The sequence below is a fragment of the Homarus americanus genome, unplaced genomic scaffold, assembly GCF_018991925.1.
Source record: "Homarus americanus isolate GMGI-L3 unplaced genomic scaffold, GMGI_Hamer_2.0 scaffold32929, whole genome shotgun sequence".
NCBI classification, from domain to species: Eukaryota; Metazoa; Arthropoda; class Malacostraca; order Decapoda; family Nephropidae; genus Homarus; species Homarus americanus.
Genome location: NW_024737097.1, coordinates 10,259,707 through 10,273,254, shown reverse-complemented (window position 1 = coordinate 10,273,254; position 13,548 = coordinate 10,259,707). Strand labels below are relative to the sequence as shown.

General features: G+C 37.7%; 1 protein-coding gene across 3 annotated transcripts in view; it reads right to left on the bottom strand.

The window, feature by feature from the left end:
- Nucleotides 1–12,976, bottom strand: part of LOC121873203 (dual specificity mitogen-activated protein kinase kinase 6-like) — an 82,916-nt gene extending 69,940 nt beyond the window's left edge. Inside the window, exons 1-2 of one of the 3 annotated variants that reach the window (XM_042376555.1) lie at nt 12,854–12,976; nt 4,171–4,211 (exon numbers count right to left, since the gene is read on the bottom strand). In XM_042376555.1, coding sequence (XP_042232489.1) covers nt 4,171–4,177 — 7 coding nt within the window. In that variant the 5' untranslated portion in view covers nt 4,178–4,211; nt 12,854–12,976. Of the gene's footprint in view, nt 1–4,170; nt 4,212–7,393; nt 7,416–12,790 lie in introns of those variants that run through there. The other 2 variants (XM_042376556.1, XM_042376557.1) reach the window with 2 other exon arrangements.
- Nucleotides 12,977–13,548: the final 572 nt, after the last annotated feature.

The window sequence follows — 13,548 nt, the reverse complement described above, 5'->3', positions numbered from 1 at the left end:
AATATAAGTCATATATTTTGCATAGGCTAAAAATTTTTGCTCTTTGTAATAAAATTCTTAAATTAGAACTAAAATTTGTATGTCTAATGTGAGCTACAGCATGTTTATATTCAAATTAATCACTATCTTATAAGAATTCCAGCAATGTTAAATTCTCCCATGTCTGTTCAGTGACATTTTATTAGAAAAAACTTAGTCACTCTTAAGGACAGATAAATAAATAAGCACTAGACCTTGGCATCAACTGTCAAACAAATCACCTTACCTCCCCCTCCCCCCCATCTTCCCAGCCAGTAAACAAACCATTTCACATCCCATAATTTTAGCTGTGTTGATTTATGAGTGTTTGTTTTAACATAATACGTACTATAAAAAACAATGTTTTGTTTATTCTAGGAGATGGGCTGAGGTGCATCTGGGTAGACTCAGTCTTTTTAGTATTTTGTGTTTCTCTCAAGTACCAAACTAAATTATTCCATTGAAACGACACTTCGATTTAGTGCGAATTCGGTTTAAAGTGACCTCTCTTGGAACCTATCTCGTGTTATATCGACATTCTCCAGAAGTACAGTACGTGTTTTTTCACACGTGCCATCATCATCAGCAATGCAAATAACACATACAGTTCGGAAACACCAACATCACTCCATCGACGCATGTGTGGTGAGGGGCCAGGGCCTGGGTCAGCATCACATGTGTACTGATAAAATTTATTTGTCTTGGTACACAGTAAGTCCATGATTGCACCATCAAAGAAAGCACAAAAATAGTCCATCTCACGTGATTCCTCTGTACAAGGAAAATCAGGAGTAATTCCACCTGATGATCGTTTGAAATCAGGGATGTCAGGCTGAAAATTACTGCCATCAGACTAAACAAAGGTAACCATTGTCCCTTGTCCGAGCCGTGAGTGCACGGTGGGGATACGCCGTCCTGGCTGGGCCTCGCTGCCAGTGTCATACTCATCCTCACTTGTCTCTAATACATCGTCTAACTCGATGCTATCATCAGGATCACTAGGCATATAATCACTGCATTCCTCACCAGATTCAACCACCACAGCACTTACATCAAAAAGTTCTTTCCTTATCTGGCTATCATCCAACCCACGGCGGTGACACTTGATTGGAGTGGAAGATGAGGGCGACTCTCCATGACAACTGGGGAATGGTTACTGACCGCTCTGAGCCCACCCACGCTCCCCTCCGTGTGCTGTGACAGACAAATAGTCACGCTGGTACCTGCTAACACGCGATGGGCATTCAAACAGTGGCGTGAAAAGGCGTGCGTTCTGGAACATCATCTGGGGTGTAAGGGTTAACGGTATAATACTGTACAGGGCTCATGAGTGACCTGCAATATTTAAACCATCATACAAATCGGAGGTAGAGGAACCTGTCTGATTGTACATCAAAAGATAAGGGTTGATCCTGATTAATCATTTCATAACAAAACCAGTGAGGTGCAATGAAGTTTTTCAAGCTCTAGTAAACCCATAGGCGTAACTAGTGGTTATCCAAAGGTTACTCAATTTGCTGCAAGACAATGGAACTTTATGAGTTATGACACCATACACCTCATTTTCTCTACTGCATAGATCATACCTCACAGTAGCAACTTGCTCACTCCAGTTGACCTTTAACCCTTCAGCAGCAAGGAAAACAAATTATCCAATCATGTTGGCTGCTATCCCTACAGCAAACATCAATTAATGTTGGCAGCTTGGTAAGAGTATCCCTGGGATGCAGGTGTGATCCTGGTTACTCCTCATTGCCTGTTATAAATGGGTTTTCAGGATCTAGCCCTCAATTATTATGTGATACAGGTTAGGAGTGACCCCAAGAAACATAAGTGGTGTGGAACATATCCCAAATGGGAGTTTGCTTCCTAAAAAAAAAAAAAAGGGAAACAGGTACTCATCTCACAAATTACCCATTGTCTACAAAAAATGCAGGGGTGGAACCACACCTCATTTAGCCAAACGGGGCCACTGGTGCATAGATTCTTCAGAACTGTTTCAGAATCTAGCTAGATCCCTTGATGCATCCAGGAGAGAGGAGGAAATGGATAAATCTGACCTCCTTTATTTATCAATTGCAAAGTTTGGTAACACAGCCTGCTAATTGTCAATTACTTAACATTGCAAATAGGCCTAAGATCTTTTAAAACAGGATAATGAGCCTCTCACTAAGACACCCCCAGTATTCTCAGACATCTCCCCTTCCCCAAAGGTATAGGACAGGGGTACTCAACTGGCCGACCGCGGTCCATTGGTGCGGACCCTATCATCCAAATGGAACTACCCGGTACTGTATTTGCTGGTGTATAAGACGCATTTTTTTTTAAATGTATCGCAAATTACCCTGCGTTTAATGCGCCCGTATTATGGATTGGAGGCCAAGCACCGTAGGCGAAGGTGCCTAGCTAGGGTGTCTGGGACAAGCTGTGGTCCACTAAGCACAAAAATTGTGTTACTAATAATATTACTAAAAAATAAAATACCGAAAAACAAGCCAAATTATCACAATCTTACGGCAAATTTGCCGAAGACGTAAATAATGGCTTATATTGGCTTAACGGAAGTACAGGGGTTGGCCATTATACAATTGATTGATATAGAACTGATAATTTTTACGATATTAAGAAATTAACAATAAATACCGTTGTGGGATGGCTAAGATCAGATTTACAATGGTTGCTACCAGAATGCTTTTTCTGCTTTATCAATGCATAAAATAATATAGCTATACTGTACCAGTAAATGTGAGGAATAAATAAAAATAATACAGTACTAATAAATAAAGAAAAAAATATATTGCATTGCCATTTAGCATTCTTTTCACAACACATGGGACATGAGACAGCAAACAGCTGAGAACCCCCTGCCGCTCCTCTCCCCATCTCCTGCTCTGTGTTGTAACTCTTGTGCATGTAATGTTTCTTCCCTTTATTTTTTTTGACCTTATAATAATTTTGGGGGCATATTCTGTATGAAAGATTGTGTGTGCATATAACAGGAAAAAAATAAAATTACATTCAGTTTGTCTAACAGAAATTATGGGTTGAAAAATAACCACCGAGTGCTAACTCTGGCGTCCTTCTCTGTCTCGCACTGGTTCCATGAACTTTCCCAGGCATTTGCTGGTAAAGATGGTGCTGCAAGTGCTAACAGTATAGAAAAGGAATCTATTTTCCCCCATAAGTTATTAAGATCGATATAGGATCGCTCACCTTACAATGACTTTTTGATGTCCCTAACCCTGTCGTATAACGGTCAACACCTGTATGACATACAGAATACTTGTTTTATGATGTTATTACTGTTTACACTATTCACAATCATTATTACTGCCTCCATTAATTGATCACGAATCTGCTGATGGTCAAGAGTCCCCTACTACCCTTGAGGGTTGGAGGGGTAGAAACATGTGGTGAAGACTGTTAAGTCCAAGGGAGATCCATACATCACAAAAGCTGAGAAACTACTGATAATGGAGACTGGGAGGCTCGCATGTGTAGGCAAGGGAAAGATAAATGCCTTCTTGGCAACATATTTTAGCCAGGCCCACATGGCGAATAGTACCACGAAATTACAAAATGCTATATGATGTGAACCGAAGCGCTGGAAGCACATGTCATTTGAGGTGAACCGAAGCCTATGGGTTAATGCCAATAAAAATCAATGCCTAGAAAGGAAACATATCACTTAAAAACATGGAAAGAAGAAAATTTTCTATTAGACTATTCATGAGCTTCCAAAAATAGGAACTACCCCAGTATGTAAGGTACCATATGTCACCCTATTCCCCAACTGATGTCAAAGATCTAGTCAAAGCCCCCAGCCCCAATATGAGAAAGGAATGTTACATACAAAACAGTGGAAAAGGATCAAGAATTAAACCTAGCTGGATTTTATGTGCGAGTGACCCAGATCATTAATTAGACTTGAGCCAGTTTCATTACCTGTCTATAAGAACAATGGGGTGGACTTCATGGACCTAGTAAATTAACAATCATCAAAGAACAATTAATAAACCCTACTATAAAAGTAGGTATAGTACAATATAATATACAGTACAGTAAAAATAAGAGGTAAAAATACTTAAATTCAATTACGTATATGAATACCTTATAATATTAGACTAGATCCTGTTATAATCTGTTGCTTACCATGCATAGCTGCTGAATTTGTTTGCTTTTCCAACCAGATTCTGTAATACAAAGAAACAATGTAATTATTAAAATAATTCCTTCATATGTATACAAATTTTGCATTTATCATAAACAAGCATTACACAGTGCCATTGCCATTCTTAAGAGGATAATAAACAGCCACTCCTCGACTTACGACGGGGTTAGGGACCCAAATCCAGGTCGTAATTCGAATTGGTCGAAAATGAGAAGATAATACATAGAAAATCTAAAATGGGTGTCTCTTTTTCTTCTCAGCACCACAAAACCCTCACTTTTAAGCATGCCAGCCATTTTAAAGGGAATTACAAACGGGAATTTTGTCAGTACACAGCGCAATCACTAACGTCGGGACTCGAAAATATGTAATTTGAAAAAAATTTGGTACGACTGGGATGGTCGTAAGTCGAGTAGGCCATAAGTCGAGGAGTAGCTGTACTTGTACATACTGGAAGATGAGTAATAATAATTGCTGGTGTTTTGTTTTTCAAAAGTGCCAGTTTGTCTAAAAAATTCACAAGTGTTCGAAACACCACAAACGCCTGAGAATAAAAAGAAATACTTGTACAGGTACTACAAAAAAAAAAAAAAATGAGTTTCACTTCTATCATTCGTATACCCTTTAGTTGTAATACTGTACTTCCTAAACCCTGTAAGCTTTCAAAAATAGAAAGGCCTCAAGTTGTTTCTTAAAGGCCTCCACAGAAGTCAGCTGCTTCATGGATGTAGGTAACCAATTGTACAATCTGGATGCATAGGAAAAGGATCAGGCAACAAAAGAACAAATCCAAACTGCTCTCGGCTCCTCAAGGTGTGAAGAATCAGCACTACTATGTAAAATCATTTCAGAATGTGTAGTCAGAGGATTTAGTAGATTGGCCATAACTTAGGCTCATCAAACTTAAGTGTCTTAGAGTCATTAGGCAGTGTTTAAACTATCCAAGTTTAAATTGGAAGTCAATACAATTTGATCAAGAATGGGGTAGTGGAAGTCCTCGGTGGGAGTGCAAAAATAAGCCTGGCAACCCTCTTCAACCCTGTCTGAACTTTCTTCAGTAGATAGTTAGATAGGCATACCCATAAAGAGTTAAGATAGTCAACTGCAGAGAAAATAAGTGAATGTAATAGTTTCACAAGACACTGTCTATCCAAAAACTGTTTAACAGCATATGGATCTTGAATAAAAAATAAAAGATTAAAAAATAAGAGATACAAGACTACAGTACTGGTATAGACTGTAAACACAAAAGGTCCCAAAACTGAGATCTCTTTGACAAATAAAACTCGAGCAGTGAGAGTGCATTCTCACAGACACCAAGCAACCAAAGATACTGAAGTAACAGATGACGGTCCACCTTGTTAAAGGCTGCAGAGAGATCTAGCAAGACCAAGAGGGAGGACTTTCTTGTGCTAGTGTTTATTACCAAATCATGATTTTTACATAAGGCAGTTTCAGTTGAATGATGCTTCCTATAGGCTAAATGAACCAGAGGATTAATCCATTTCTCTCTCTAACAGAGGAAGTAACTGATCCAGCATAGCCCACTCTATGATCATTGATAAAAATGAATGATTGAAGACTGGATGATAATTTGACACATTTTCAGTATCAAGACCAGGTTTCTTAAAAAGTGAAAGCAGTAAAGTCCGTTTCTCAGATGGCACAAAACTGCTCTCTGCAAAGCATTTCTTTAGGATTCTACAAATAAAGTCTGCAGTATGTTCATAAGCAAATTGTACCTAGGATACATTTATAGGATCAAGACAACAAAAAGTCTTCTTCGAATCCTTCATGTAGTGCAAAAAGTTGTTCACCCTTACAGGACAAAATGATGAAAGAGTGAGGCTTATGGTGTAATTCAGTTGAAATTCAACTGAAAATTTGTCAATTCAAGAAACAACGTCAAGGTTATTTCTTATACGTGATATCTTTATCACACAAAAAAGGAAAAATGTGAGGCAAGCTGAGCATCTGAAGTGGAAGAAAGCATAGTACAGGTACTCCTCGACTTACGACATACTCGACTTACGACCACCCGGACATACGTCCTCCCCAGTCGTATCAATTTTTTTTTAAATTATGTATTTTCGAGTCCCGACGTTAGTGATCGCGCTGTGTACTGACAAAATTTTCGTTTGTAATTCCCTTTAAAATGGCTGGCAAGTTTGAAAGTGAGTTTTTTGGTGCTGAGAAGAAAAAGAGACCCATTTTAGATTTTCTATGTATTATTTTCGCATTTTCCACTTACGACCTGGATTTGGATCCCTAACCCCGTCGTAAGTCGGGGACTATGTAGTTCCAGACCTCCAGCCCAACAGCCTATTCATAACTGCATAAAAAATGTTCTGATCATTGCCACAAGAGGCTACTTGACTTCTGTAGTACAGGTTGTACCTCTCTAGTTCGGCAACCTCGGGATCTGACCGGTGCCGGACCATGGAAATTCACCCTTTTCCTGGATAGATAGTGACTTGTGCTTATGCTTGGAAGCACCACTTTCTCTGCTTCATGGTCTCTTTGAAGACATATTGAAGGATTAAGTGTCGTACAGTAGCTTCTCAAATTTTGCGAGTTTTTTATTCAACGTTTTATATTTGGACACAAAAAAAACACTACACAATTTAAAAATTTCACGGCGGAAACTCAAATTTCGACAGGTTTGAACGGCCCGCCAACGTTCAGACGACGTGCACAATCGTGTAAACAGCGTCATTTCTCTTATGTACAAAAGATTCATTATTGTTTATTACTGAATGTCTTTTTGATTGAATTAATGTTTGTGTGCAAAATGAGCAATATAATTCATTAATAATACGTAGAATATTAAAACACTGAGGAAATGAGACAGCATTGTTTTCGTTGATTACAAAACCAGTGACTGACTCATTCTACATATAAAACTGAAGAAAATAAGACCCTGGTTGTAGCTGTAATAAAATTAATGTAAAAAAATTAATATGGTTGTTTGAAGTACAGTAATGTTAATAAATGGAACAGTATAAGTAGCTAACCATTAATAGTAAAGGAAAAAAGTGAGACTGCGCGTAAGTGCGCACATGTGAAAACATATCGTCATTACTCTACATAAGAATATGAAAGCAACACTTATTTACTGCTCATAAATATTGAAGGGTTAAATGTTGTACTCTGTATAGACAAACAGAGAGAGAGAGAGAGCCGAACTGCCGGATGTAAACAAACCTTAATTTCCCGCGGCTTTGTTGTTGTTGTTTTTTTTACTAGGATTAGCCCACCTGGGCACAGGTCACTGACCCACATTGGGGCCTGAGGGGCGAAAATGTAATACTCCTGTAATAATAATAATAATAATTCAGATAAGTAAAAAAAAAAAAAAAAAAAAAAAAAAAAAAAAAAAAAAAAAAAAAAAAAAAAAATAATAATAATAATAATAATAATAATAATAGCTGCCTATCTACCTATTGGGCAAACTAAAATCGTTCCGGACCACAGAATGCCGGACTAGAGAGGTACAACCTGTATTCAACTTTGCATACCCTCACTGAACAAAGTACAGCCCTACGTGCAGTCATATACATACTCTGATCTAGTGCATTCTGTATACAGTATACAGTACTGTAATTCTCTTCGTGACCTGTGGACAATAAATGTCTGAAATGGACTGGAAGACATCATTATACAATTTAACCATCTTCTCAAAGAACAAAAGAGGAGTAACCGAGTTCAAAGAATGATTTGACTTCCTGGTCAATCAGGGTCTGGTCAATGTTTCTATAGTTCTTGAAAGCTTTACAGTACTGTAAGAAGGGGGCTTCGGGACATTAAAACCAAAAGTAACCAAAGCATGGTCAGAGACGGCTGAATTAATCTGGCCAACTTCAACATCTAATACACAATCACAGTCAGCAGGAGACAAAACTAGGTCTACAGTGTGTCCAGAAGGATGTGTTGGGCACGACACATGATTGACAAAATTGTTTAGATTGAGAATTTCCAACTCAGCAGAAAAGGGTTTCAGAGATGGAGCGTCAACTCAATATAAAGTCACCACAGATCAACCATCGCCCGTTCTTTCCTGAGAAGCAAGCCAAATTAATCCATGAATTCCCCATCTCTACCTGGTTGACCAGAACGATAAACAATGGCAATTCTAATAACTTGGAGATGAAGATTTATTAATGCTTCTATAAATGCAAAGGAGGAAAAAATAGAAAACAGAGTAACTACTAATTAGTCTAATGCTGAGCAGGGCCACAGAATAAATCAGTGCCACTCTGCCACCGGAGCTCTTGCAGCTGGCCTGGGAACATGAACAAGGAAATGTGCCTTGAAAAGAGCTTTACAAATAATTTTGATGTCTGACTCATAGAACCAGTTTCAGTTATACAGAGGATATCATTTTGCCAAAATCTAAAATAGATATGCTAGGCCTCACCATTTCCTCTAATGTCATAGAAGCCATACATCCTCAACATTGCTAAAGCTGCCCCCTGAAAGCTGGGAATGCTGTACAGATGACGTAGCTACTTCACTCCTTCACAGTTACTTTAGGTTTATAAGGGATTCATACATCCTAACTTGGAGTACTGCTCTCATATCTGGGGTGGCTCTTCTTCTGTCCAACTGTTTGATAGGGTGGAATCAAAGGCATTTCTTTTCATTAACTCTCCTCCTTTAGTCGATAATCTCTCTTCCCTTTTTCTTCGTCGCAATGTTGCTTCAATCTCTCTCTTTTACAGGTACTTTAACGGGCAATGTTCGGTGGATTTGGCATCCTGTGTACCGCCGGCAAGGCCGTGGGCTCGTAACACACGTCTTGCCCGCGGTGCCCACCGTTTCTGAGTAGATGTCGGTCACGCTAGAATAGACCATTACAGTACATCCTTCTGTGCCCTGGTGGGCTATTTCCCCCACCCCCCAAAAAATCAAAATCAAAATAAAATAAATAAATAAAATAAAATAAAAATCCAAGCTGAACTCCCTCAGAAACTAATTATTGTGACACAAATTGTTTCGGATCGCACGTATATTAAGCAGACTTACTTTTAACAGACTCAAGGAGAGCACTATGCATTTTTTTAACGAGCAAAATCAGTGGTTTCAATTACTTTTTATGTTGGGAAGTTATCAATGGGAAATCTTTACTTGATACAAAATGACTCGGCTTTTACTGAAGGGTGGAACAATGTGCACAGCAGGGTGAGGTGTTAGTTGAGCATGTCCTTGACTCATGACTGCCTGCACTGAAGGCACAAACTGGAGAACCAGGCTTGCTGGGACAACCTGAAGTAAAGTGTCCAAATTTTTAGCAGTGGTAGCATTGAGTGACCTAGAACCTGTCATAAGCTTTGCATCTGTTCAGTCCAACATAAACATATCCTTTGAAACTTCTTTAGGGAATTTCGTACTTCAGGTGACATAAATTGGAGCGTTTATTTAACAGTTCTTAAATTTCATTATTCTTCTCAGCACTGCTTGAGACTATTTCATAATCAGGAAGTGTAATAATTTTTGGCATGATCTTTCTAGATTCAGAAACCATAAAGTCTGAGTGTGTACCAAAGCAACAACTCATAGCCCCACTAGCCTCCTCCTTTGCCTTCTTAGTGGGAAGTCTAATAACAAGGGAGCTAGTTCTTGTCTCTCTCCAGCTATCAACATGAATAGACTTCAGTACTCTCAAAACACTCCCAGCAGCATCAACAACTTTTGCTTTATCAGCCACAATGCCCTCCTTTGGCTTCAGTATGAGTACCTGCTGGATGTGGATTTTCCTATCTCTGTCCAAATCATTGATTTTGACACTCACTCCTTTAGTACCATCCTGATATTTTTTTTTTAGCTCCTTCAGTTCCTCTTTAGCAATATTTGTGAATGACTGAGGAGACTCCAGAGAGGCCACTCCTGAAGCATCGATCCTGTCCTCCAGTGTTTTCAGCCTCCCAGTCACACCTTGTTCAAAATTCTCCAGAGAAGTTATTGTAAGTGACATTACCTTATTAGCTATTTTAGCTTCCAGATTTGATTTGGCTGTGCTCAGGATGTCATATACTTTGTCTTCACAACCTGCACAGTTGTAAGCCTCCTTATCAAAGTCACCACAAGCAGTGGTACCAGGCACTGCAATACCAACACCTTAGAGCTTGAGCTGTCTTGGTTACTGTCTTCTTGCATCCAGGGTACTCCTTTTTGTTTGACATCATTGAAGTACAAAAAACAAACAAAACAAAAGAAAGCAAGGAAATGCTAACAAACTGCCTGGGAGCAATATAAAAAAATCACCACCAGTCAGAAGATAGTTGAGGGGCAGGTCAGAAAAAAAAAAGAGACAAACTGCTGGATGTTAAGCAGCACCTCCCCGTTGGTTCCACTTGAAGACACAAAGTGTATTAACAGTGTGCAGTGCGAGAAGGTGGGGATGACCTAAACTTTTCCCAATAATATCAACAGATATTCTAGCTTTATGCAACAACACAACTCAGATAAACCTCATTGGTTACAATACTGACACATATATAAAAGTGGAGTACTGTTATTTACGAGATTCCATTTCATACTAAAGAAACAACAGCAGCAACAACTTTCGGAAATTTTTGTAAAGATGACAATAAATTATTATGTCTTATGTTAAAATGATAATCCGCTAATAAAAAAACATTAATACCTGTAATAGTAAGCAGGTTTTGTTAGGAAGGTTTCAGTGGAAAAGAAAGAAGGAAGGAAGGTCGGTGGTTTTTATTCACTAGCTCTAAAGTGTTCCATTGCATAACATTCAGTATTTGTTGGTTGGTCACTGCACAATGTTTGTCTACAGTCATGCACAAACATGGTGTTTTCTGTGAACCTGGTGAGTGGCAGCAGCATCTTTATTTTCATAAAAAAATAGGAAAACCAGAATACCCCAAAAAATGTTTCTCAACCCAATTTGCTTTAATCTTGAGGTAAGAAAGAAGATTTCTTCTATAGCTATTTTTCATTAGGTGGGTGGATAATCTGGACCCTTGTCCTTCAATAATAATACTGTATTCTTTTTATAAAAGATAACTACTAATATTTTAAGTTAGGTTAGGTAGGTTTGGGTGTCAATATTATGAATGAATATTCCCAAACCTCGGCAAACAATTCCACCAGTTTGCTATTCCTGGCATGTGCTGGTCTATACCTACTACCTCAATAATCTATTAAGTAAATAATTTGACATCCTAATCTACTATACATAATGTAATAGTTATCATATTATATATATATATATATATATATATATATATATATATATATATATATATATATATATATATATATATATATATATATATATATATATATATATATATACACGACAGGGTTCCGTCCTGACGACCAGGTCGTAAGTCGAAAAGGTGAAAATAATACATAGAAATTTAAAAATGGGTGTCTCTTTTTCTTCTCAGCACCACGAGAACTCTTACTTTTACGCTTGCCAGCCATTTTAAATTACAAACGAAAATTTTGTCAGTACACAGCGCGATCACTAACGTCAGGACTCGAAAATACGTAATTAGAAAAATATTTTATACGACCATGGTGGTCGTATGTCCGGGTTGAGGTAAGAAAACATTTATCTTGTGTAAAGAATGGCCTCAAGTTGTTGACTCAGGCATGCATCTGTCATAAAGTATTACTGAGTAAATTCATATGTTATAGTAAAACAATAACTCTTATGTCTACCACTTATTTCTAGAATCGGAAATACTGAATTAGTTGTAAAACTATACATAATTAATTGTCAACAACCCCCATGATACATTTACAGTAAAATTGCATGTGAGGGGCACCATCTTAACACCTTTCCTCAGAAATTTATCTATTTGTGGTTTCCAAATTGTGAACCCCTAATATATGCTACGAGTTTTCTCCCCCATGTTAGCATTCCTATACTGTATTACCATCTATATGTCATCAGTACTTAAGAAAAAAATCACTGAACTATATATTAGATTTAAGCAAAAATGGGCCATTGAGCACAGCCAACACTCAAGAGGTTTGTTCCTGCTAAAAATCACCTCCAGTTAAGTGATGATTATTGTTAATTTACTGAAGTTGCATGGATAGTGGTATTGTAGGTAGCCAGGAAGGTGGGAAAAGTGTTTTTTTTTTATGCTTCAGGGGGTTCCGGATTTATAAGATGCTATTAACTGTACCGTACGTTACACCCCCAAAAAAAAAAATGAAGCAATCTAACTATTTAAGTGTTATAATTAAATTAGGTACAGTATTTGTAAATTTTCCTAACCACACAAAAATAAATAATTAGAAAAATACCCAATACCCTCATTCCCATTCAGCCATTTGGTCAAATCATAAACATGTTTCAAAACTTATTATCAATCTACTTTGAACTGTTAACTTAATTCCCAAACTTCATTTCACCCATCAACAGAACTTCCCGATACCATACTATTATTTATTGTATGCAATATTGTGACCCCGAAAGTCATATTACTAATAAAAGCTCCTGACCCCTTATTTAGCTGAAAATATTATGTGTGCCACAATCGCCATGCCAACCCATGGAACGTAAGGCCTGGCGTAGCTACATTGTGAACATTAAAAAAATATTAACCACTGCAGGACTCCTACCATTATAAATCATGATATATGAGGCTGACACCGCGTCCTCTGTGCCAACTAGAGTGGACTCACCTGTCGCGGGATCGACTCACAGATGACTCAGGGATGACTCACAGTGGCCTCCGATCCACCACTTCTCGGCAGACAACAGATTTCGTCGCTTACTGTACCAGTACTACCAATTTGTTATCAACAAAAACTTCCAATGCTTCTTCTCATTGGCAGTGCTTATTAAAAAACATCAACTATAGACGTATTTAAAATATTAAGCACTTGGTAACTCATAAATGTATAAATAATTAAATTAATAAATACGTACCATATATTTACACACAATTTTAGTCTTATGACTGGATCTACTGTAGAGTTAATGTCAACGATTTCCTTTTATTCTGAAAGGATGCAGAGAAAAAAAAGGTAAAATTTTTAGGTAAAAATTATATATGATCTGGGTAACTAGACCGACACATAAATTTTGGTGTACCACGGGGTAGGAACATTACCTTCATTTATGAAAACATTTACAAGACTTCATCGAAAAACTTTAAGTCTCATCAAGATTACACCAGGAGTGAATAAAGTAATAAATATAAAACTTTTCCCGTTTTTTCTTATCATTCTGAATGAAATAATGATAACAATAACAACAAATGGCAGTAAAAGATAGTTCGGCTGTAGTTGCATTCATAGAATCTCAAAATACTTGCAACATGGTGGTTAGATAATCCCTTAAAAAAGATTTAACTTGTTCACTCTCCGTTAATAAG